Genomic DNA, 26,227 nt, shown 5'->3' with positions numbered 1-26,227 from the left:
ATTACTATTATAGCGTAATGTATATTGTTTAGTGTATGTTTAGTGTATATTGTTTAAAGTATATGTATATTGTAAGTATGTGTATATTGTTTAAAGCTGTGAGAACTACACTCACATTGTGTAAATTATTTATTGTTTATTGTAGAGTTTACTGTGCTGTGAGTAATTGTGGGCGCATCAGTGTAATCTGATGCTGCTTTAAATGTTGTACATGTCATGTCATGACTACCATGTTGCTCGGAACTGCACCTAAGAATTTCACCTACTGTTGCACTTGTGCATATGTAGAGTGACAAATAAAGTGATTTGATTTGATTTGATTTGATTGTTCTAGAATCAGATTTTTTTTAAAGAAATCTTCATGAACTTTCAATAGTTATTGACATTATTTGTGTAATTTGTCCTATTTTAACATATGTGTTAAGGTAATATAGTATTTTGGATTATTACAGTCTGTTACTGTTTCTATTGGACTGTTTTACTGTAATTGTACACTATTTTTCAACAATTGTGTCATGAGTGTGAGAGTAAATGATGAGAGGATGTTCATCTGTTGGTGAACTATCTCTTTAATGCTGATCTATGACAGACTGAAGAAACAGCAGATCTAATGGATGACTCTGGGACAGTTGAATATTTTTTTTTCTACGTAAATTTCTATGCACTTCTGTGATTTTAGACAACGTTGTGTGAACGGGACTTTTATTTTGGTATCCAAGCGTGACGTCATAACACTGCGACACACTACAGATGCTCCTGCATCTGTAGTGATTCTGCTGAAGAAAGGTTTGTGTTTTAAGCGTTTTTTTTTAGTCTAACCAGGTTATTTAAGTCCATTAACTCTCTCTCTGACTCAGTGACTGAACTACTGAACTAACGTTAGCTGATTGAGACTCTCAGAGATTTAGTTTGATTTATTTTTCTTTCTGTTAATTATTCTCATCTTAAACAGGACAAACACAGAAAAACTCCCGGTGAAGTGACTGAGATCCACATGACACACTATTGTAAAGATGGAGTTTATTAAAGAGGAGACTGAAGACGTAAAGATTGAGTTTATTAAAGAGGAGAGTGAAGACATGAAGATTGAAGATGTATTCAGTTTGAAACATGAAGAAACTGAAGAACAAACAGAGAAAGAGGAGAGTGAAGACATGAAGATTGAAGATGTATTCAGTTTGAAACATGAAGAAACTGAAGAACAAACAGAGAAAGAGGAGAGAGAAGACATGAAGATTGAAGATGTATTCAGTTTGAAACACGAAGAAACTGAAGAACAAACAGGTTGGTTTAATTCTCAAAGTTGAACTCAGTCATTTGATCTTTATTAAAATCTCCAGCTCTACAGAAATAGAGAAGTATAATCATTCAGAGAAGAATACTGATATTTATTTAAATGTGTTACAGGCTGTAGTATGTTCACTGAAGGAAGTACTAAAACAAACGCACGCTTAAATTAATGTTTGACATGAAATTGCTCTGGACTGTAGGCTAGCCTTCTATACTTGTTGTAGCCAATAAAAAAGGTATTTAGTTTCAAATTTATGTTTAAATAAAATGATATTTTTTAATGTAATCTATGTCGATTATGAGAATTGAACAGCATGAGTAAGATAGGATATGTCAAAATATGCGCAATCTTGGAAGACCAGGGGTCTCATTTATAAAGCATGCGTACGCACAAAACGGGGCTGGAAACGTACGTACGGCATTTCCCACGCAAAGGTTGTGATCTATAAAAAACAAACTTGACGGGAGAATGTGCGCACCTTTAAGCAAACTTTGAGCCGTGCGTACGCACATTCTGGAGACAAAGGGAATTGGCCACACAGATGGTGAGGTCGTGAACTGAAGTTAGATTGAAGTAAGAACAATTTAAAACTGTTTTCATATTGATATATACATTTACATTAATGTTCCAGTTTCATTAATGGCGATATGCACTGAAATTACATAAAGTCAATACTCAGAATTTAAACAAAAATTATATGAATTTAGATAGACATGTGGAGGGGCTACTTTTGATCAGTTTTCCTGTGACACGCAGGAAATCAATTTTAATGACAGCAAGGATAGGTTAATTCTAATAATTCCTCTTTAAACTAAACTGCAGATCTCATGGTATGACAAAATATGTTTTAGTGAGAACGATGATCAGTGATGCACACTTACTTCAATATCATCGACACATTTTCAGTGGTCGAACGGTCCATTATCCGGTTTGAATAGGTCCAATGATAACAGCTTACTTTAATCTACAACCACAGCTGCACGGTCACGGAGTGTAAAGACATCTTCTCAAAATTATGAAAAATACCACTGTATTTGAAGGATACAACTTGAAGAAAAAATTACGATTTACACGTTTTCTTTTTTTGAATACATTGTCAGTGACGCTCTGAGTCAGATGATTGTATTTACGTTGCAATAGATAAGTTGGCCTATCTGTTTAAATTAAAATAGCCTAAACATCCTATTTGTTCACATTATCAGCAAAACTGCATGAATTTGAGTTGAAGGGTTTAAAATTAACAAAATATTTTAAATCAAAATAACATTTGAAATTAATGAATAAACCTTATTTTTTTTTAAATATCTGAGAAGTATTTCATACAATTTTGTTTTTATGGATATTTTGATATATTTATTCTAAAACATAAAAAAATATTGGATGACACACAAATGGCATTCATAGTCTGTATCTAATATATAGTCTTGTACCTTTGACAGTGTTAAACATGGTATCACGTGGATGGTAATGTGCATGCAAATGATATGCAAATTAGGTTATGCATAGTAAAACTAGGCGTTGTAAGCTCCATACAGTGTTTCCCACACATAGACTAATTCGTGGCGGTGCGCCACAGAATCAACAGCGGCCGCCACATATTGCTCGTCGTTCTTCTTTTTTTCTTTTCTTTTTTTTTTAAAACGCTATTTAAAACACGTGTATTCATTCAGCTGCATTTCCTTTCCCTGCTCTCCCTCCGTCTCTCTGTCACTCACGCGCATCTCTCACTCTCTAATGGCTAAACTTGCTTTTCATATGAAACAAAGTCTAAGCTTTTAAAAAGTTTAAATACAAAATTCAAACAATAAATAGCGTTTTGGCGCTAATGTGGCAGTTAAAGCCAGAGGCGTTGAAATACAGAGTTGCGACATGCTCTCATCTCCCGGCGGCGCGCACGTGGTTCACGGAGCGCTCAATAATTCCACACAACCCGCGCTGTCAATACATTTGAATGGATAGACAGCTTCACTAATACAATTATACAGGTATTTGCAGCAATTTTTGGTAAACAGTGTGCATTGATTATTACGTCAACCATTTATAGTATCATTTTATTATGGAGAGTGATGGAGATCAACATTGTTAACATTAATGTTAAGGTTTTTATTTAGCCCTCATGTTTTCCTTACTAATTGCTCACTACTCATTGGTGGTCAAATGTGACCATACACCTTAACTATTTTTCAATTAAATAAATGTTTTATATTTTAGTTTAATAATATTTATTGAATATTTTGAGGAGATCTTTTGGTACTAAATAGGCCTACTATTTGACAATGTGACCATACACCTTAAAGGGTTAGTTCACCCAAAAATGAAAATTCTGTCATTAATTACTTACCCTCATGTCGTTCGACACCCGTCAGACCTCCGTTCATCTTCGGAACAGAAATTAAGATATTTTAGTTGAAATCTGATTGCTCTGAAAGTCCTCCATTGGCACAATGGTACTCTACACTCTCAAGACCCTTAAAAGGAACTAAAGACGTCGTTACAAAGTCCATCTCACTACAGTGGTTCTAAAATAACAGTAACTAAATAAAATTGTTTTTGTGCGCAAAAAAACCCTAAATAACGTCTTACATAGTGATGACGATTTCAAAACACGGCCTCATGAAGCTTCGAAGCGTTATGAATCAGTGAGCCGAATGATGATTCGGATCGCGTGTCAAACCGCCAAACTGCTGAAATTTGGCGATTCAAACCGCTGATTCGACTCACTGATTCATAACGCTTCGAAGCTTCATGATGATTTGTTTTGAAATCGTCATCACTATGTAAGTCATTATTTAGGGTTTTTTTGCGCACAAAAACTATTGTCACCGATTCATAAAGTTATTTTAGAACCACTGTAGTGAGATGGACTTTGTAACGACGTCTTTAGTACCTTTTAAGCGTCTTGAGAGTGTAGAGTACCATTGTGCCAATGGAGGCCTTTCAGAGCCATCAGATTTCAACTAAAATATCTTCATTTCTGTTCCAAAGATGAACGGAGGTCTGACGGGTGTTGAACGACATGAGGGTAAGTAATTAATGGCAGAATTTTCATTTTTGGGTGAACTAACCCTTTAACTATTTTTCAATTAAAGAGCACCTATCATGGAATTTTGAAATTTACCTTTCATGTAGTGTGTAACATAGATCTAAGTGAACAAAAACATCCTGCAAAGTTTGAAATATGACAGTGCACCGTATATATAGTTATTTTCTTTCAAAAGTAAGAGTCGACTCTGAGTCATTTTTAAGAATCGTTAGAAGACCGAAGCTTTTTCTCTAACTAGATGACGTCAACTTGTCAAGTTATTTGAATACGATACGCCCACTTATTGCGCTCCAAGACGCCAGTGAAAAATAGAAAACATCATGGCGACGAGACGCTGTGTTCTGAAGTGCGACTCAAAAGCAAACTTTTTTCATCTGCCCAAGGATGAGCATTTGAAGACTAAGTGGCTTGAAGACAAACCATACATCGTCGCGATTGAGTGTTTATTAGTCTTCAAAAGTCTCTATTTGCATGTTTCGCAATCTCAGGAAGCTTTTATTATGGACTTCTATTATGGCACATAGTATCTTCTTCGTCTATCTGTACCATATATGGACTACATGTGCACAGAGCGCCCTCCGGCTGCCAGGATGAATTGAAAACAACACATAAGAGACTCAATCGCTCATGATTAGGCTACATATGCGCATTTTGAGGAAGTATTGAATAAAAAATACTCCTCTGTTTAGAAATTTGACACAGACATATGAGAATCTATCAATATGTCTCCTCATCTGCACACTTTTGAACTAAAAGCCCTGATGTTGATTTGTCGCGAGTCTTCGTGAGGAGAATAGAGGAGTTTTTTTTATGAATGAGATCAGCTGAGGCTCATATTACAATCAAACGGTACCGACGCGGTTTTCATATTCATAACTCCTGACACATATTAACAAATTACTGTCACTATAAGACTTTGATGGATGTTCCGTTTCCGAAAATATCTGCACAGACTATACAAATCACAACTGACTGGGTCATCGGACCAATCACCACAGATTAGCGTCATGTAAAGGCGGGGTTTTGAAAAGTGAATCACTAAAGGAATCATTTGAGAATCGCTGTCAAAACAGGTAAAAATAAATGAATATTATAAGAAAACTAAAGTCTTTTTTGTCATTGCATGCATGCAAAACTGTTGTTGGGGACTTCTAAAACAATATTTGGAACATTTTAAATGCCATAATAGGTGCTCTTTAAATAAATGTTCTATATTTTAGTTTAATAATATTTATTGAATATTTTGAGGAGATCTTTTGGTACTAACACTGAGAAATAATTTTATAAAACAAATACTAATTAAAATGAGCACCCTTACTGGTCTGCGGCTATGCAGCCCCATACGCAGCAAACTGAGATGCTCTGTGTATTCTGACACCTTTCTGTCAGAACCAGCATTAACTTCTTGAGCAATATGAGCTACAGTAGCTCGTCTGTTTGATCGGACCACACGGGCCAGCCTTCGCTCCCCACGTGCATTAATGAGCCTTGGCCGCCCATGACCCTGACGTCAGTTCACCACTGTTCCTTCCTTGGACAGCTTTTGATAGATACTGACCACTGCAGACCGGGAACACTGTGCAATAATTATGGTCCATTAATGACCATTTAATGAATTAAAATATTTTTCTTATTTATATTACAATGTAATATAGTGATATATAATGTAATAAGGTAATATACAATGTAATTAAGGTTAAAATAGAGAATTCCAATGCAAAGAGGCAAATTAGAGTCATTTTGTGGTTGGAAAAATAATACATTTAATTTGTAAAGCCATGGTTTACATGTATGTAGTTGCTCAAAAAAGTATTGCAGGTCATAACTGCTTACTTATTTTTAGGCTTTGCATTTGAATACATATTTAGACATGATCAAACACTAAATTTCTTTAAATGTAAAATTTTAAAATGTTAATAACTTAAGTCCTAATATTTTTTAATGATACTTATATGAGCACACAATTGAATATTAAAGGGGCTATATGCCTTTTTCTGAAATTTAAACTCGCGACTGACACCTGTGGCCAAAAAATAGAACTGCTCTTATTTTCTGCTCGCTCTCGCAGCGGTGGTGACGTCACATCCGCAGACAGCGCGGGAAAAAGCTACCCGCCAGAAAATAGGAAAAATAGGATACAGGCTTATAGGTGCACCCACTGTGAGCGGACAATGTGTCAGTATGCTCATCAGGAGATGTTTGAGTCATAAATGGTAAAATAAAAAGGCTATTGTTACGTTTATTTTGGGGAAAAAGTTGCATATAGCCCCTTTAATGAATGCGAGAAAATATAATTTGCCAAGAAAAGTTTAAAATAATGCTAAAAAGGCAAACGGCAAAAAAAATATTTGTGCCAATCACCAACCCCCAAATACCCACCCCCCACCAACACCACCACCACAAATTGGTTTCTAATCTGTGGGAAACTGCCATATATGGTGATTTCAGTGAGGAGACGGGGTGGAGATGCACGTACACATAATCTTCTGCTGGCTGTGATTTATAAAGGGATTTTTGCGCAGGTTCTGACGTACACATGGTTTTATAAATCAGAATTTTTTTGTGCGTACGCAAAATCTATCTTTTGTGCGTACGTACACTTTTAGTAAGGTTTATACGCAAAGTTTTATAAATGAGACCCCTGGAGTGGGTCAGAAATGATTTTGACTTCATTAAGTTTTGATCTGTAGAAAGCTTTTCTTTAAACTGAATTTCGTGTTGTATAAATTGTATTTAAATTTTAATCATTGGTTACATCAACCAATTGCCTGGATTAATTAGCAAATAGCTATAGCAGACAATATATGGAGGCGCGGGAGCGATCACTTGAATTGCGCGTGAACTGGAGCATGTCTCATGAACCGAGATTCAGCGTATAGGCTTTAGGCCTCACAGACATGAGAAATATGTCCATAGAAAGCTTGAAATGTCTTTTAATCGAAACCATTAAAAACCAAAAGAAATATGGCAATCTCTGATTATGTCATCTGTATGAAATGTGCATTTCTCTCTTGGCGCGTTCACTATCGCGGAAATAGCGAGTCAGCATCTTCAGCTTCACTGCAGCTGACACTGACACAGAAAACACTAGTTTACCTATTAATAAACAATTAAAAAGTCTCCTTGCTATTTTTGACACATTCATAATCATTGCTACTTTTGCTGGTGCTTTGTGGCAAGCTTTATTTGTGCGCTTGAGTGCGGAATAGGAATATATCATAGTTCAACGCTCATTAGGCTATGGTTTAGAGTTCTCTCTAGGCCTGTCGTGATGGTCATTAAATCAGTTCACAAAAAATTCATTTTTACGGCCGCAATAAATTTGCCCGAAACTCGTGCTTCTTCGGTTGCGGAGCCGCACGCAAAGTTACAAAATTTGACGTGCACACCGCCAAGCAAAATGGTGTCTCGCGCACTCAACGCGCACTACTGCCCGCTCCGCGTTGACGCCATTTTTGCCGCGTGCACCTTCACCTCGTGCGGACGCGTCGAGTTCAAACGAGGCTTAAAGCCACACTGAAGTTGGCAGTTTGATAAATGCAAGTTAATTCTTCAGCTTAATCTTTGTGTGCTTCAAGTTCAATCTTTAGCCCTATTCGCACGGGATTAGTATTATCTGGGGACCTCTGGTGATTTATAATAATTGCAGAGAATGTCTGTGACCTTAATCCCGTGCGAATCGGCCATGTCTGTAATATGTAAAGTAAAAATTCCCCCGCAAATGACCTACCATATTTCGGCAAACACAGAGGTCCTGTGATAATATTAGTCCCATGCGTATCGACATCTCTGTGATTTGGCCGGGATTAGGCGGATCGTATATAATTTTTGCAAGGTTTTTGTTTCCTGTGCGCATTTTTATCTTTATCTTTATCTTTCACAAAGAATGACGCTAGGCTGCTTATAATGCGCACCGTTATGAATTCCGTGCGGCCGCACGGATTATACTTTCACTTTAGAATGACCACCAATTTGGGAGTAAATTGCTTTAATGGTGTGTTTAATATTATTCTTAATGAAAAACACAAAAACAGAACAGTACAATGACAAACTCGCTTAAATGGGCGCTTTTACATTTAGGTTTGAAACTGAATCTATATTGTTATTATTGCTCAGTTCAGTTTTTAACTGTAGCGTCTGTTCTCTAACTGAACTAAATTATTTGTATTACTATAAAACAATCAAAATGATATCTAGAACGAAAAAATATTTGCAAGGCTTGACATCATATCCGGGAGATAAGTCAGTAAATTCGAGTAAAATCACAGGCTTGCTTATCCCGTGCGAATACGCCACGCAAAATTCAGATGTGGGTGAGTAATTTCTAAATCACACGAGGTCCCCAGATAATACTAATCCTGTGCGAATAGGCTTTTGTGTGGTAAAAAGGCACATAAGTTCCTGTAGAGATAGCAATACATTTTCTCTTTTTTTTGCCAAATAAATGAAAAGCATGTCATCAATGTCTTCTCTCTTGCTGTATCAAAATCTCACCTCGCTTTCTTCAGAGATGGTCCCAATAATGTGCTTAAAGTCAGGTCAAATTCAGTTTCTGCATGATTACATGATATAACAATTTTTTTTAATACTGTATCCTAAATATTTGTGGATAATTAGGCTAAATATCATATACTGAAGTAAATTTCTGGAGTGTTAACTATTCAAATAAAAAACAATAACAAAAACTGTACAGAACCGAAAAACCATGAGCCTAAAACGGTGATACGAACCGTGGGTTTTGTGAACCGTGCCACCCCTAATATGCACCTAAAACCCAATCATCCATTGCAGTTTTCATCCATTTTATTTATTGTTTTTGGTATTTATTCAAGTTCATTTTTATTAACAGACTGAGAGTCCATTGCTTTTATTGTTTTTGGTTGTTTTGTTCATTTATTGTGGATATTTTTTAAATGTTTTCCATTTTCAGTGTTAAATAGTCTTTAGAAATAAAAGTTTATTGATCTTTTAAAAGGTGTACCTGCATTATTTTGCCATTATCATTATTTTAGATGAAAATGGTCTCTTTGCGATAAACGATAATATTGTCGTTCTAATTTCTTGGCCAATTTATCGTCCAGCAAAATTTATCGTGACCGGCCTATTTCGCTCCAGTGTATGTGTGTATTTAAGTATATATATATATATATCGTCTCGGTTACGTATGGTAACCCTCGTTCCCTGAAGGAGGGAACGGAGACGTACGTCGGACGTACCGACGAATTGGGATCACTTCTGGGAGCCCCTATCAGCTTCGAGCTATCTAGAACCGGCCAATGGACAATTGGCGTGCGAGATTTGCATCTCGCGCCCCGCCCCGCGCCGCGGGTATAAACAGGAAGCGAGAGCGAATGCACGCTGTTTTTCACTGAGGAGCCACACGTAGTGGCTCGACCTGCAGTGATGGTACAGCAACTGTGGCGACGGGACGTACGTCTCCGTTCCCTCCTTCAGGGAACGAGGGTTACCATACGTAACCGAGACGTTCCCATTCAGTCGGTCACGTTCGACGTACGTCGGACGTACCGACGAATTGGGATCCCCTATGGAAAACGCCATAGTTACTACCACTTCCAGCGCCCAGCGATGAGCCCCACAGACCCCGATCTGATGCGGGCGGGTAGGTTCACGCAGGGAGAGTCAAAGCTGCTGTTCCGCAAGACCCACTCAGCTGACTGTATTGGATAACGCTGGGAAAGCGTGCCTGTGAAGGCAGCTGCGGAAGCCACATCATGCCCAGAGGGAGTTAACATGTGGAGAATACACGTATGGGCTGGCCGTGGGCAGCACAACATACGGAAGTCTCAGGGGTGGCCCCGGTCAATTAGGAGGGAGACAACACGAACCTGAGACGGCAGAGGAGCTCTGCCGAGGGAAAGACACGGGCTCGCCGTAGGGAGCCGTACCGTGGAAGAATACACATATGGGACCGCCGTGGGGGTCACTACATACGGAACCCAGCCTAACACAAGTTCCACCAATGCATACGAGTGTTAGACCTGGCGTCGAACGCTCCGCCACGTCCGACTGCCGCGGGTTGCGGAGGACTCAACAGGGTTCGCCGTTCCGGGGAACTCGACTGGAGCAGAATAAGCGCACGCATCCGTCTACCATAGGGGAGGGAATGGCGCAGCAAGCCGACACTGGAACGGGTACTTCGGTGTTACTGACTATGGGAAGTGAGCACACAGGAAGAGACCGGCTCTACACGGAGGCTATAGAATCTAGCGAATGTGTTAGGTGTCGCCCAGCCCGCAGCTCTACAAATATCTGTCAGCGAGGCGCCACGAGCCAGCGCCCAGGAAGAGGCAACACCCCTAGTGGAGTGGGCTCTTAACCCGAGCGGGCAGGGCACGTCTTGGGACTGATAAGCCAAGACGATGGCGTCCACTATCCAGTGGGCCATCCTCTGCTTGGAGACAGCCTTTCCCTTCTGCTGTCCTCCGTAACAGACGAAGAGCTGCTCTGAGGTCCTGAAGCTTTGCGTTCTGTCCACGTAAGTCCGGAGAGCACGGACGGGACAGAGAAAAGCTAGGGCTGGGTCTGCCTCCTCCGAAGGCAGCGCTTGCAGGCTCACCACTTGGTCCCGGAAGGGAGTAGTGGGAACCTTGGGCACGTATCCAGGCCGGGGTCTCATGATCACATGAGAGTTACCGGGCCCGAACACCAGGCACGATTCGTCGACCGAAAATGCCTGCAGGTCCCCTACCCTCTTGATGGAGGCCAACGCAATCAGGAGTATAGTCTTTAACGACAGGATTTTCAACTCGGCTGACTGCAGAGGTTCAAAGGGTTCTCTCTGTAGTGCAGTAAGCACCAGAGCTAAGTCCCAAGAGGGTATAGAGGGAGGACGAGGAGGATTTAATCTCCTCGCTCCCCTAAGGAACCTGACGATCAGATCGTGCTTACCTAGAGATTTTCCATCTACGAACTCATGATTAGCGGCGATAGCGGCGACATAGACCTTGAGGGTGGAGGGAGACAGCCTTCGCTCCAACCCATCTTGTAGAAAGGTAAGCACAGAAGCGATCGAACATCTTCGGGGGTCTTCTTGGCGGGAAGAGCACCAATCGACGAACAGGTTCCACTTCAACGCATAGAGGCGCCTTGTAGAGGGGGCTCTAGCGGAAGTGATGGTGTCAACTACCGCTTGTGGTAGGTCACCTAGAACCTCCGCGTCCCGTCCAGGGACCAGACATGGAGTTTCCAGAGGTCTGGACGCGGGTGCCATAGGGTGCCCCGTCTCTGAGTCAGGAGGTCCTGCCTCAGAGGAATGGGCCAGGGAGGTGCTGTCGCAAGGAGCACTAGTTCCGGGAACCAAGTCCGGTTGGGCCAATACGGAGCGACCAACAGGACCTGCTCCTCGTCCTCCCTGACTTTGCACAGAGTCTGCGCAAGAAGGCTCACTGGGGGAAACGCATACTTGCGTTCTTCCCGGGGCCAGCTGTGGGCCAGGGCATCCGACCCGAGGGTTCCCTCGGTCAAGGAATAAAACCACTGACAGTGGGTCGTCTCTGGGGAGGCAAACAGGTCTACCTGTGCGGCCCCGAAACGACTCCAGATTAGCTGGACCGCCTGGGGATGGAGTCGCCATTCTCCCGGAAGTTCCTGCTGACGTGACAGCTCGTCGGCCGCACAATTGAGCAGGCCCGGAATGTGAACAGCACGAAGCGACCTCAGATGCTTCTGACTCCATAAGAGGAGATGGCGGGCGAGTTGCGACATGCGACGGGAGCGTAGACCACCTTGTTTGTTGATGTACGCTACGGCCGCAGTGTTGTCCGTCCGGACCAGAACGTGCTTGCCTCTGAGCGGCACTTTGAAGCGGCTGAGTGCAAGACGAACTGCTAACAACTCGAGGCAATTGATATGCCATTGCAGCTGAGGCCCCGTCCACAGGCCCGAAGCTGCAAGCCCGTTGTACGTGGCACCCCAACCCGTGGATGAGGCATCCGTGGAGACAACGGAGTGCCTGGACACTTGTTCTAGGGGGACTCCCGCCCGGAGAAACAAAGGGTCCGACCACGGGCCGAAGGTTTGGCGGCACCTCGGAGTCACTTGGACGCGGAGGGAACCGCTGTGCCACGCCCATCTCGGGACTCGATCGTGTAGCCAGCGTTGAAGCGGTCTCATATGAAGCAATCCGAGCGGCGTTACTGCGGCTGCGGATGCCATATGCCCCAGGAGCCTCTGAAAATGTTTCAGTGGAACCGCTGTCCTGCCTTTGAATGAATTCAGGCAGTTCAACACCGACTGGACGCGCTCCTCGGTGAGGCGCGCAGTCATGGCGACCGAGTCCATCTCCATACCGAGAAAAGAGATCCTCTGCGTGGGGCAGAGTTTGCTCTTCTCCCAGTTGACCCGAAGTCCCAACTGGCTGAGGTGACTGAGCACCTTGTCCCTGTGTTCGCACAACTGCTCTCGTGACTGGGCAAGAATCAGCCAGTCGTCGAGGTAGTTGAGGATGCGAACACCTTGCTCTCTCATGGGAGCAATGGCCGCCTCCGCAACCTTCGTAAAGACGCGGGGCGACAGGGACAGGCCGAAGGGTAAGACGCGGTACTGATATGCCCGTCCCTCGAACGCGAAGCGCAGAAAGGGCCGGTGTCGAGGGAGAATCGAGACATGAAAGTACGCGTCCTTCAGGTCGATCGCTGCAAACCAATCTTGGGGACGGATGCACCTGAAGATGCGCTTCTGCGTTAACATCGTGAACGGCAGCCTGTGAAGGGACCGGTTCAGGAATCGCAGGTCCAAGATCGGTCGTAACCCGCCGCCTTTCTTGGGTACAATGAAGTACGGGCTGTAGAACCCGGACCTCATATCGGCTTGAGGGACCGGCTCTATCGCGTCCTTCGCCAGTAGGACAGCGATCTCCGCCCTGAGCACGGGGGCGTTCGCCTCCACTACAGTCGTGAAGTGAACGCCCCTGAACTTGGGGGGACGCCGGGCGAACTGAATCGCATAGCCGAGTCTGATGGTACGGATGAGCCACCGAGACGGGCTGGGAAGCGCTAGCCAGGCTCCCAGACTCCGAGCAAGGGGGACCATCGGCACCACAGACGTACCCGCAGCGGGGCAGCGAGGCGGAACGCAGGGATCCGGCTCGGACGGCATGGGAGCGGCCCGTAGCGGGATCTGAGTGTGCTGTGCAACACTTACCTGCATCCGCGGAGGGGACGTGCGAGTGTGGGGAGGCCGCTTGTGTGCGTCCCGACAGCCGGCGTCCCCTGTTGGCGAAGGGAGAGGTACTTGAGGGTGGCGAGGCATGGGAGCGTCGACCACCGCCAAGCGCGCTCTCTTGGCACCCAGAGATATTGGAAACTGCTCTTTTATTGAAGTTTTGGGTGCCGCTGGCACTGGGACCAGCGGCGGAACAGACAAACAAAAGATTTTCCCCCGGCCCTCCTCCGGGGGAAGGAGTGGTGCTGCAGCCATCTCCCTCAGAGCAGTTTCCTCCATCTCTGGGTGGCCCGTCTCAGGGTCGCTTGCGACGACGCTTGCCACCTGGCTTGGCAGCGGCCTGAGCGGGCTGGACATCCTTCCCACGGCCGGCCCCACGCCGTCGGCTGGTGGAAGGCTGCTGCGGTGCCTTGGCGGGGGCGGAGGCGGCGGCGGGTGGACGTCCTCGGCGACGAGTAGTCGGAGGCGCTGCCACCGGCGGCGGGGTGGGGGCAGCAGCGGGCCGCCGGGGCAGGATGTGCTTGATCGCCTCCGTCTGCTTCTGGGCGGCCGAGAACTGTTGGGCGAAGCTCTCGACCGCGTCGCCGAACAACCCAGCTGACGAGATGGGGGAGTCCAGGAACCGATATTTATCGGCCTCCCTCATATCAGCCAGGTTGAGCCAGAGATGACGCTCCTGGACCACAAGCGTGGACATCGCCTGACCGATGGAACGGGCGGTGACTTTCGTCGCCCGGAGGGCGAGGTCCGTCGCCGTCCGGAGCTCCCGGAGGAGCTCTGGGTCAGGCCTACCCTCGTGCATGTCAAGGAGTGCCTGGGCCTGGTGGACCTGGAGCAATGCCATGCCATGCAAAGCGGACGCAGCCTGCCCGCAGGCCTTGTAAGCCTTCCCAGTCAGACTGGAAGAGAACTTACAGGCCCGGGACGGGAGACGTGGGTCACCGCGCCAGTTAGAGGCGGTCGCCGGACACAGTTGCATCGCGACGGCGCGCTCCACTGGCGGGATCCCCACGTAACCCTTGGCTGGCCCGCCGTCGAGGGTAGTAAGAGGGGAGGAGTCACTCGGCCGGTTTCTGGCAGAAAAAGGTGCCGTCCACGACCTCGTGAGCTCCTCATGCACCTCCGGGAAGAAAGGTGTCGGGGCGGGACGCTGAGAACCAGCGCGACCCACCCCGAGGAACCAATCGTCCAACCTAGAGGGTTCGGGACACGGTGGAGGGTTCCACTCGAGCCCAACCCTTTCGGCGGCCCGGGAAAGCATAGCAGCCATCTCAGGGTCCGGGGCAGCCGTTGCCACTCTCCCAGAGGGAGGCAGTACAACTGACCCTTCATCCCCCGAGGACTGAAACTCCCCCTCCGATGCAGCGATTGACATCTGTTCGTCTGCTGGAGCTCCAAAAGTCACCACTGGTCTCCCGTGGGAGGGTCCAGCGGGTTCTCCTGGAGGCTCTACCGGCTGCGGAGCAGAGGGAATAGGGGCCTGCGGAGATTCACTCGGCGGGTTTGCCCTAAACGTGATCCTCAGATCACCCTGGCCATCCAAAGAAGCAGGACCGCCCGGGTTAGGGGCAGCCCTGGTTCGTGGGATGGGTAAGGGGACTCCCCCAGCCCGAAGGTAGGAGAGTCTCGATCTTAACTCCGAGATGGTCATGTTCCCACAGTGGGAACATGAGCCATCCACAAACGCCGCCTCAGTGTGCTGTATGCCCAAACACGTGAGACAGCGATTGTGACCGTCAGCAGGGGACAGGGAACGACCGCATCCAGAAACGCACGGGTGGTAAGACATCCTGAAAAGGACGGCACGTCACCCGTGAACTCTTTTTGTGAGGAAACGCTCTGTGCTGAAGCACTCAGGGGGAAACGCGACAGCGCACGGGATTGTGTGCAGCCCGTGCCTGTACTCAAACAGGGAAAACGCCCAACCAGACCAACAGAAATTTGTTGCTGTGAAAACAGCAGTTTTCTCTGCTCTCTCAGCAGCTGGATGAGTCAGCGCGGTCCCGCTGAAAGGTGCCGTTTCTCCAACACGCGTCCTCTTCCGGTTCCTCTCCGGTCTAGTTCTCTTGCTGTAGCAGCGAAAATACTCTTCTATAACAGATGAGTGAGTCGTCTTCATTTGCCTGTGTGGCTCCGAAGTGAATGACAGCGTGCATTCGCTCTCGCTTCCTGTTTATACCCGCGGCGCGGGGCGGGGCGCGAGATGCAAATCTCGCACGCCAATTGTCCATTGGCCGGTTCTAGATAGCTCGAAGCTGATAGGGGGAAATATATATATATATATATATATATATATATATATATATATATATATATATATATATATATATATATATATATATATATATATATTATACATATACATACAAAAACCCGATTCCAAAAAAGTTGGGACACTGTACAAATTGTGAAATAAAAAAGGAATGCAATTTATTATTCTCATTAACTTGTATTTTATTCACAATAGAATATAATGTAAGTATATAATGTAAGTGTTTTTTCGAATTACTCAGTTTGCTGGATTTGCTCAGCGTATTACACGCTATCAAGTGGATACATTTCGATTCTGTAGTTATTTTTGGATTTATAATTTTACTGGTTAAGATAATTGTATTTGAATTATAACCAGTGCTGTTTTTGCCGGCCGCACTCAATTATTATTGTGGGATATTCGCACTAGTGAGTGATAGTTTCGCTTTTGAGCGGAGCCATTGACAGGCTGTTGCCTTGATTGTTTGGGCGAATTACAAAAGCGTCCTCACCTGTTCTGAATGTAGTGATTAGCATCTATTTAATACGCTCGTTAACGCTGGTGCGAAAGCGTCAGCGGGAGCGTTCAGCCTCCTCGTGTGAAGACCAAAGAGTGTAAAGACCATTCGACTCTACTCTGCGCGACTCCACTCGAGCAAGGACACGACAAGGCACTTAATAGCTTTTCTTTCTACTTTGTCCACTTTGTGTTTTCATCTGTTTATTTCTCTAACCCGTATTCACGATGTGCTTCCAAATTGCTACTATTACCACATACACCCGTAAGTCACGCTCAGTACATTCTAGGCGCCGTAATCCTAATAATCTGCGAAGTGTACCTATTTCCTCTGCTACATTAATGTCCATTCCAATTGGTCTGTGGAATTGCCAGTCTGCTGTAAACAAAGCAGACTTTATTCCATCTATTTCCACTCATTCACATCTCAGTCTCATGGCTCTAACTGAAACCTGGATCAAACCAGAAGACACTGCCACTCCTGCTGCTCTCTCACATAATTTCACTTTTTCACACACCCCATGCCCGATTGGGAGGGGTGGAGGTACTGGTTTGCTCATCTCAAATGATTGGAAATTTGAGCCCATTACATCTCTATCTGGCAACTGCTCATTTGAATCACACCCAATCACTATCACTCACCCGGCTAAAATCCATGTTGTAGTTATTTATCGCCCCCCAGGTCAACTGGGGAACTTCTTGGATGATTTGGATATTTTATTCTCTCACTTTCCTGAGGATGGCACTCCTCTGGTACTGCTTGGTGACTTCAACATCCACCTTGATAAACCCCAGGCTGCTGACTTCACCACTCTTCTGACCTCATTTGACCTTAAGCGAGTATCTACTACAGCTACTCACAAATCAGAACAACTTCCTGGACATCAACCAATCCGGTTTCAAAAGCGGCCACTTACGGAGGCACTGAGATAGGCAAGAGCAGCCTCCAAATCCACATTACTTACCTTACTGGATTTATCTGCTGCTTTTGACACAGTTAATCACCAGATCCTCCTGTCAACTCTCATGAAGATGGGCATCTAAGGAACCGCTCTACAGTGGTTCAAGTCTTTCCTCTCAGGTAGGTCCTTCAGGGTGTCATGGAGTGGTGAAGTGTCTAAGTCACATCATCTAGCCACTGGCGTTCCCCAGGGCTCAGTGCTTGGACCACTTCTCTTCTCCATCTACATATCATCATTGGGATCGGTCATTCAGAATCATGGCTTTTCCTATCACTGCTATGCCGACGACACTTAACTCTACTTCTCATTTCAACCTGATGATCCATCGGTTGGTGTTCGTATCGCTGCCTGCCTATCAGACATTTCTGCCTGGATGAAGGAACATCACCTGCAACTCAACCTTGCAAATACTGAACTGCTTGTGGTCTCAGCCAAACCAGCACTGCATCACAATCTCTCCATTCAGCTAGGATCATCAACCATTACTCCGTCCAGGACAGCCAGGAACCTTGGAGTTGTGATTGATTATCAGCTAAAATTCACTGACCACATTACTGCAACAACCCGGTCCTGCAGATTTGCACTATTCAACATTAGGAAGATTAGACCCTTCCTATCAGAGATCATGCCACACAACTACTGGTACAAGCTCTTGTTCTCTCCAGACTGGACTACTGTAATGCTCTTCTAGCGGGCCTTCCGGCATGCACTATCAAACCCTTGCAACTGATCCAGAATGCAGCGGCGAGGTTGGTGTTTAATGAGCCGAAGAGAGCACACGTCACGCCTCTCTTCATCAGTCTGCACTGGCTACCAATAGCCGCTCGCATTAAATTCAAGGCACTGGTGCTCGCCTTCAAAACATCCACTGGCTCTGCACCAATATACCTAAACTCGCTTATTCAGACTTACACACCCTCCAGGAACTTGCGTTCTGCCAGTGAACGACGCCTTGTGGTGCCATACCAGAGAGGCATGAAATCGCTGTCACAGACCTTTTCCTGGACCGTTCCTACCTGGTGGAATGACCTGCCTATCGCAATTCGTGCGGCCGAGTCTGTAGCCATTTTCAAAAAACGTCTAAAGACACATCTTTTCCAGCAACACCTGACCAATCAAGAATAGCACTTGTCATTCTATTCATTGTCTGTCTGTCTAATTTATTAAAAAAAAAATAATAATAATAATAATTCTGTTCTGTGCTAGATTAACTGAGACTTGTTACAGCACTTGCATATTGTTTATATTGTTGCCCTTGACTGCTCTAGCTGCTTCTATTGCCCTCATTTGTAAGTCGCTTTGGATAAAAGCGTCTGCTAAATGACTAAATGTAAATAACATATCAAATGTTGAAAGTGAGACATTTTGAAATGTCATGCCAAATATTGGCTCATTTTGGATTTCATGAGAGCTACACATTCCAAAAAAGTTGGGACCTGTAGCAATAAGAGGCCGGAAAAGTTAAATGTACATATAAGGAACAGCTGGAGGATTGGCAACATGATTGGGTATAAAAGGAGCCTCTCAGAGTGGCAGTGTCTCTCAGAAGTCAAGATGGGCAGAGGATCACCAATTCCCCCAATGCTACGGCGAAAAATAGTGGAGCAATATCAGAAAGGAGTTTCTCAGAGAAAAATTGCAAAGAGTTTGAAGTTATCATCATCTATAGTGCATAATATCATCCAAAGATTCAGAGAATCTGGAACAATCTCTGTGCCTAATGCTTAGTACAGACTGCACGATTTTCAAACTGGTCGGATCACTGCTCTTTTCACACTGCATGATTATCTTGGGTAGCATTCAGTCACTGCTGTGTTCTCACTGCCCGATGGATCGGCAACAGGGGGTTTCACACTGCATGACTGTACAAGAGGAAGAATCACAGACAGCTCTGTCCGATCCACAAACTACGTTTCACAACAAAACACACACGAGAAGTGAGAAGGAAACAACGCGAGATCACACGTGCGTCAGACCGGAGTTATTAAAAATATAGACTGCAGTGCAGAAACTTGCGGTCTAAATTGTCTGTGCGCTGATTTGCAATAAAAAGGAGAAAAAGGAAAAAAGATTATGGCGAAGGAAATGGTTGGGGAAACACAGGGAGCAATGATTGTGTTCTGCAAAGAGAGTTGGAGGTACATAAATAGTTTTGCAATGTACTAGCCTACTGTTGTCAAGCAAATGTTTGTGCTTTGTTTCTGTTTGATATAACTAAATATATCTATTAAAAATACTAGGGGTGCTCCGATCGATCGGCAACCGATCTCGATCGGTCGATAATCGCTTTGGGATGATTGATCGGCGGTCTCCAAAAAGGCCGATCTCATGAACCGATCGCTGACGACACATAAAACCTGCACCTGGGTAAAATAATTATAATGCTGAAGGTGAGGTACAATTCATATTTCTATATTAAATAACTTACGGAGTCATTTGAAAACTTTCTGTGGGACGCAAGTTCACAAACAGCTCTCTCCCTTTCAAAATGCTCAAATGGCTTCACATCAGCGCATCGCATGTGCACTAAAATCGAGCTGCACAGTTGACACATGATTTGCCACTTTGCACAATCGAGGCAGTGTCGCATCGTCACTAAAGTTTATCATTTGCATTTATTTTTAAGTCTTGCCAGTGTTCAAACCGCACTCGCGCGCACGGTCTGGAGACACACACACGTCCACACACACACACACACACACACACAGGCCATCTCACAAAAAGCTTGCGAGTACAAATTGCGCTGAAATAGTCAGATACACACAAATGTATGTACTAAATGACCGTCTTGACGAGTATGCACGTAAACCCCGTCGTGACTCGCGAGTGAACATTTTGTGCAACTGCATGTAACCGTATCATGTTCGCTCTTAAAGTGACAGCTGTCGAATAAACTGCTGCTGTCTCTGAGTTTCTCTTTGTCTTGTGTTGTTTGATGAACCTTTATGACACTCACTGCTCTTGAATGACTAACTTTTGCAACCTTAAGTGTAAGGATTAATCTAATTTAATTTATTCAGGGAAGACCAATATTAATTTACATTTGATTTCTTATTAAATGTCTTTAGTATTTCTTACCTCAATGCTAATGTTAGACCTACCTGAAAAATTGTTTTTAAAAACAAAAATGCACTGCATGATCAAATATTTAGGTGAGATAATTATATACATTTATTATATACATTTATTTGGGAAAGATGGCCTACAGTAGCCTTAAGTTATCTCATTTTCTAAAATAAACACTTGGTGGTTCTTCAAGATCTTGACTCAGTTAATTTAGAGTTAGTTTCATTTCTACAAATGGTGCAAACTCTGCAAGATTATATATAAAAGATTGCCATTCCCCTGCCATTCTGTGATCGGCAGTGATCGGCAGATCATGATCTTGGTGATCGGTGATCGGCCCCAAAAATGCTGATCGGAGCATCTCTAAAACGGATATTCTGGTCTATAACTCCTCCCTAAACCTCCCGCTGCCCTGTATCTTGCTCTCTCATTGGCTGTCGGTCATCGCAGATGTATTTTTCAGTCAGAACACATTCCACACAGCAGGAGTTTGAATCGCGGCCGTCGGCGACTCATCGAGTCTCTCTGATCGCGTCTTTGATAATTCACACTGCATGATTGTCACTCACGTGCACAAGCACCGATTTGCCTATGATTTCGGGCATTTGTCTGCGATTTCGCAAAACCTGTCGGCGAGTCAATATCGGGGCTAAAATCGGGCAGTCTGAACTAGGCATAAGGGTCAAGGCCGGAAAACTGGATAAATACTGGATGCCCGCGATCTTCGGGCCCTTAGACGGCACTGCATCACATACAGGAATGCTACTGTAATGGAAATCACAACATGGACTCAGGAACACTTCCAGAAAACATTGTCGGCGAACACAATCCACCGTGCCAAAACTCTATAGGTCAAAAAAGAAGCCATATATAAACATGATCCAGAAGCACAGGCGTTTTCACTGGGACAAGGCTCATTTAAAATGGACTGTGGCAATGTGGAAAACTGTTCTGTGGTCAGACGAATCAAAATTTTTTTGGAAAACTGTGACACCATGTAATCCGGACTAAAGAGGACAAGGACAACCCAAGCTCAGTTCAGAAGCCTGCATCTCTGATGGTATGGAGCTGCATGAGTGCATGTGGCATGGGCAGCTTACACATCTGGAAAGACACCATCAGTGCTGAAAGGTATATCCAAGTTCTAGAACAAAATATGCTCCCATCCAGACGTCGTCTCTTTCAGGGAAGACCTTGCATTTTCCAACATGACAATGCCAGACCACATACTGCATCAATTACAACATCATGGCTGCGTAGAAGAAGGAACCGGCTACTGAAATGGCCAGCCTGCAGTCCAGGTCTTTCACCCATAGAAAACTTTGGCGCATCAGAAAGAGGAAGAAGACCTAAGACAGTTAAGCAACTAGAAGCCTGTATTAGACAAGAATGGGACAACATTACTATTCCTAAACTTGACCATTAACTAAACCAAGCAGATAGAGCAACCGTTGACTACCATATTAGGGGGGGAAAATACTATGGTAGTCAATGGTTGCTCTAGCTGCTTTGTTACAAACATTCTTCAAATATCTTCCTTTGTGTTCAGCAGAACAAAGAAACTCATACAGGTTTGAAACAACATGAGGGTGAGTAAATGATTACAGAATTTTCATTTTTGGGTGAACTATCCCTTTAAGCTAAAAGTAAGGACGGGCACGACTTCAACACAGTCAACAATGTTTCTTAGCAATGACAACTGCGCTAAAATCAAATGAGAAATGACACAAATACACTTCTGTTCACTGTCCTCTCCTGTCCTTTTCTTGAAACTTTTAGTTCTTACAAATTGTGGCAATCTTTGATAGATGAACAAATAATGTTTTTGGTCATCACATTAAAACAGTTTATACATTTAAAATGAAAATGAAGCACTTGAATGTCTTTGGGAAGTGCTTAAATTTCACTCTACGAACCCTGAAACAAATAATGTAAAACATTTGACTTTCTGCCACAATACCATGGTTGCAGTAACCATTACTATATTAAATCCATTGTGAATGTTGGTGATTTGTGGACTGAAATGCTTTCTATAACTTGTTCATTCATGGCACAATGTTTTTCTAGGTTTCCAAGTCTATGGTCATTCTGCACCGTATTTGAATGCTTCTCGCTAAATCTCGCAGCGATGTTATTAATACTGCAGTGAATTCAAACATTTTTCTCACTGAATAGCCCTAAGCTGTGTAGAAATGGTATCACGTAATTGAGATTGGGCTTGATAATCCACTCTGCACAGCTCAAATGAGTAGTACCGTTTCATTTTGCTTCCGTTTGAAATTATGCCAACTGATAAGAGCTGCCATTTCTGTTGTATTTGAGAAATGGCAGTTCTTATCAGTTGGCATAATGCGCCCTCTACATAACTGCAGAAAGTCAGCAAGGGAAGTGTGTAAACAGCTACTACTTTTGTGTGAACTACTATAATCATTATGGCAGCGAACATCTATTACTACTTGAATTGTACTCTTTTCAATTTGTTTAATTCGAGGATATTTAACTTTTATAACAGGTCTGGTTCTCTCCTGATGAACAGGAATTGTAGTTTGCGATTTAAAACTGCAAATTCCTCCAATGTCATTGGTCTCCTAACAAACTGATTATCTTAACCAGATAAATAAGGGAGACTTACAAAATGTGCATTGGCGGATCCCTAGGGCCAATTTTGAAAACCACTGGTGTATTGAGTATAAGATCTGTAGATGGGACAGGTCACTCTGGTCCTGGAGGGCCTTTATTCTGCAGAGTTGAGCTCTATCCTTGATCAAACACACCTGCAAAATCCAACCCAACCCAAAAATGTCACCCTAAGGCTTCAGGACTGCTTGGAAATTACAGGCATTTGTTTAGGAACTTTAACTCTGCAAGACAGTGGCCCTCCAGGACCAAAGCTGCCCATCCTTGATCTATAGGATAGAATACGGTATATAACGTACATGTTGTTGGTTTTGATACTTTAAATGTCTAACTTGTTTTATGTATGTTTTTTTCACCAGATCTGATGGCACTGAAAGAGGCAAGTCATGAACTCATTGAAAGAGAAGAGAAAGACCTTTATGATAAACATCATGACTTCATGACTGGAGAAAGATCGACACAGGCTAAAAAGACTTCCTCACAAAAAAGAGCTCAAAAGACAGGAACTAAAAGTTATTTAATCTGCCAACAGTGTGGAAAAAGTTGCAGACACAAAGGACTACTTAAAGTCCACATGAGAGTTCACACTGGAGAGAAGCCTTACACCTGCCAACAGTGTGGAAAGAGTTACAGCGATAAAGGAGCCCTTAACAGGCATATGAGCATTCACACTGGAGAGAACCCCTACACCTGCCAACAGTGTGGAACGAATTTCAGACGTAAAGGAAACCTTGAAGTCCACATGAGAATTCACACTGGAGAGAAGCCTTACACCTGCCAAAAGTGTGGAAAGAGTTACAGAAATAAAGGAAACCTTAACGGTCACATGAGAATTCACACTGGAGAGAAGCCTTACACCTGCCAAAAGTGTGGAAAGAGTTGCAGAAATAAAGGAAACCTTAACGATCACATGAGAACTCACACTGGAGAGAAGCCTTTCACCTGCCAACAGTGTGGAACGAGTTTCACTCAAGCAGGAAACCTTGAAGTCCACATGAGAATTCACACTGGAGAGAAGCCTTACACCTGCCAAAAGTGTGGAAAGAGTTTCTCTAATAAAGGAGCCCTTGACAGGCATATGAGCATTCACACTGGAGAGAAGCCTTTCACCTGCCAACAGTGTGGAACGAGTTTCAGACGTAAAGGAAACCTTGAAGTCCACATGAGAATTCACACTGGAGAGAAGCCTTACACCTGCCAAAAGTGTGGAAAGAGTTACAGAAATAAAGGAAACCTTAACGATCACATGAGAAGTCACACTGGAGAGAAGCCTTACACCTGCACTCAATGTGAAAAGGGTTTCAGGTGTAAAAATAGCCTTAAAATCCACATGAGAATTCACACTGGAGAGAAACCTTACACCTGCCAACAGTGTGGAAAGAGTTTCAGTCATAAAGAAAGCTTTATAGCTCACATGAGAATTCACACTGGAGAGAAGCCTTACATCTGCCAACAGTGTGGAAAGAGTTTCAGAAATAAAGGAAACCTTAAAGTTCACATGAGAAGTCACACTGGAGTAGGGTTGCCAACTTCTGGAAAAGAAAATAAGGGACAATCGTAGTTCTTTATAGGAAAATAAGGGACAGTCAAAATATTTGTACTTTACCACTGTCATTTCAGTATCAGCAGTTAAGTCTGTGTATAAAAGGCTCTCAGACAAACACATTTGGGTCATTCCTTTCCTACAGAGAGACTGGGGATAACAAAAGTAATAGGTGTGTGTCTTAAAAATGTACAAACACCCATTCTCCGTGAAGTTGGGTGAATTAAAGGTATAGTTTACCCAAAAATGAAAATTAGCCCATGATTAACTCACCCCAAGTCATCTTAGATGTAAATGACACTCACCCTTGGACTCGATTGTATTCGTCTGAAGGAAGAATGTCATATAAACCTAGGATGACTTTAGGGTGAGTTAATCATGGGCTAATTTTCATTTTTGGGTAAACTATCCCTTTAACCGTATTGTACATCAATTAATTTCTGCTTATTTGCTTGTAGAAATCATATTAAAGTGTCAAAAAAATAGGTTAATGGGTGTAATACATATGTCTGTATATAAATAACTGTATATCTAGTTTTATTTGCTTACTCTTTATGTTAAGGTGTCAATGCTTCAGTGTAATAATATATTTAAGTACTGAGTAATATTAATTAACTACATGTATTTACTAAAGGGTTAGGTAGGATTTGGTTGAGGGTTAGTTGCGTGTAATTATATGAAGGGCCTACAAACTTGTATAATAAATAAATTACCTTGTATGAAATGGCATATTGTCATTTATTTTCAAGTTTACCTGTACTTACAACTGGTAGGAAACAATCTTTATAAAATATTTCCAGAGTGTCAATGTTCACAGCCCATGTAGTGTCTTTGAGCACTGGCAGAAGGACAAGGTCAAGAGGAGTCCACACAAACAGGGGACAGCTGTTAGCTCCAGTCAGGTGCAGGTTTCCCTGGATCTGATCCCAGTAGTTGTGAGGGTTTTTTTAGTGTCAGGGAACCAACCACTTCATCAAACTCCAGGAAAGCAGGAAAGCCTGCTCCACCAAGCAGGCCGCTATCAGATAGGAACAGTCCCCTCTCTTGTATAATAACACCAGTGCGCTCAGTGTTTTCCTGCTTTGCCCTTGGCTCATGGAGGATTCCCCAATCCCATGCCTTGTAACAAATACCACTTATAAGTGTATTCTTGGACACAGATGCCTTCATTTTAAATATTCACTTATTAACCACAACTTACTTTAGATCCGTCTTTGAGGTTGTACTGGCCAAGAAGGGTTTTAAATATGGAAGGCGGGTAAGACTTCCGCTTGACTGCTGCCAAGACCAAACCAAAGTTACTTGCTGTTATTCTTTTCTGGCGATATGCAAACCTGTTAAAAGAAACCAACCATGAGAAAGACTCAAAAAAAAAACAATTTGCCATTACTGTTTAACGCTCAAAATCCACCCCATCCCAGTAAAGTGGCCAAGTTTCAATAAGGATGCCTGAGCCCATTCTTTGTCCTCCAGGGTGACCGGTTTTACATTTACATTTACATTTAGTCATTTAGCAGACGCTTTTATCCAAAGCGACTTACAAATGAGAGCAATAGAAGCAACTACAACAGTCAGAGGCTACAGTATGCAAGTGCTGTAACAAGTCTCAGTTAATCTAACACAGAACACAAAGGTTTTTTTTTTTTTTTTTTTTTTTTGATGCCAGCTGATTAATGGCATCAGACTGGTTATAAAAACAAGTAATAGTATATAAGATGGTTTCAAGTGATAAATA

General features: G+C 43.6%; 1 protein-coding gene across 1 annotated transcript; it reads left to right on the top strand.

The window, feature by feature from the left end:
* Nucleotides 1-684: 684 nt before the first annotated feature.
* On the top strand, nucleotides 685-25,213 carry LOC307129102 (uncharacterized protein). Its single transcript, XM_079821286.1, has 3 exons — nucleotides 685-786; nucleotides 953-1,284; nucleotides 23,309-25,213. The coding sequence occupies exons 2-3, from the start codon at nucleotides 1,014-1,016 to the stop codon at nucleotides 24,508-24,510; spliced, it is 1,473 nt and encodes a 490-aa protein (XP_079677412.1). The 5' UTR covers nucleotides 685-786; nucleotides 953-1,013; the 3' UTR covers nucleotides 24,511-25,213.
* The last annotated feature ends 1,014 nt before the right edge of the window (nucleotides 25,214-26,227 follow it).

This window comes from Gobio gobio (genome assembly GCF_949357685.1).
Source record: "Gobio gobio genome assembly, chromosome: 1".
Taxonomy (NCBI): Eukaryota; Metazoa; Chordata; class Actinopteri; order Cypriniformes; family Gobionidae; genus Gobio; species Gobio gobio.
The sequence above is the reverse complement of the archived record's forward strand: the minus strand, read 5'-3'. Positions and strand labels throughout refer to the sequence as shown.

Bases quoted from the DNA above. Each gene is read 5' to 3' on its own strand.
- LOC307129102 (XM_079821286.1), top strand. From the start codon at position 1,014: ATGGAGTTTATTAAAGAGGAGACTGAAGACGTAAAGATTGAGTTTATT. The intron at 1,285-23,308 runs GTTGGTTTAATT...TTTTTTCACCAG, and splicing joins AGAAACTGAAGAACAAACAG to ATCTGATGGCACTGAAAGAG.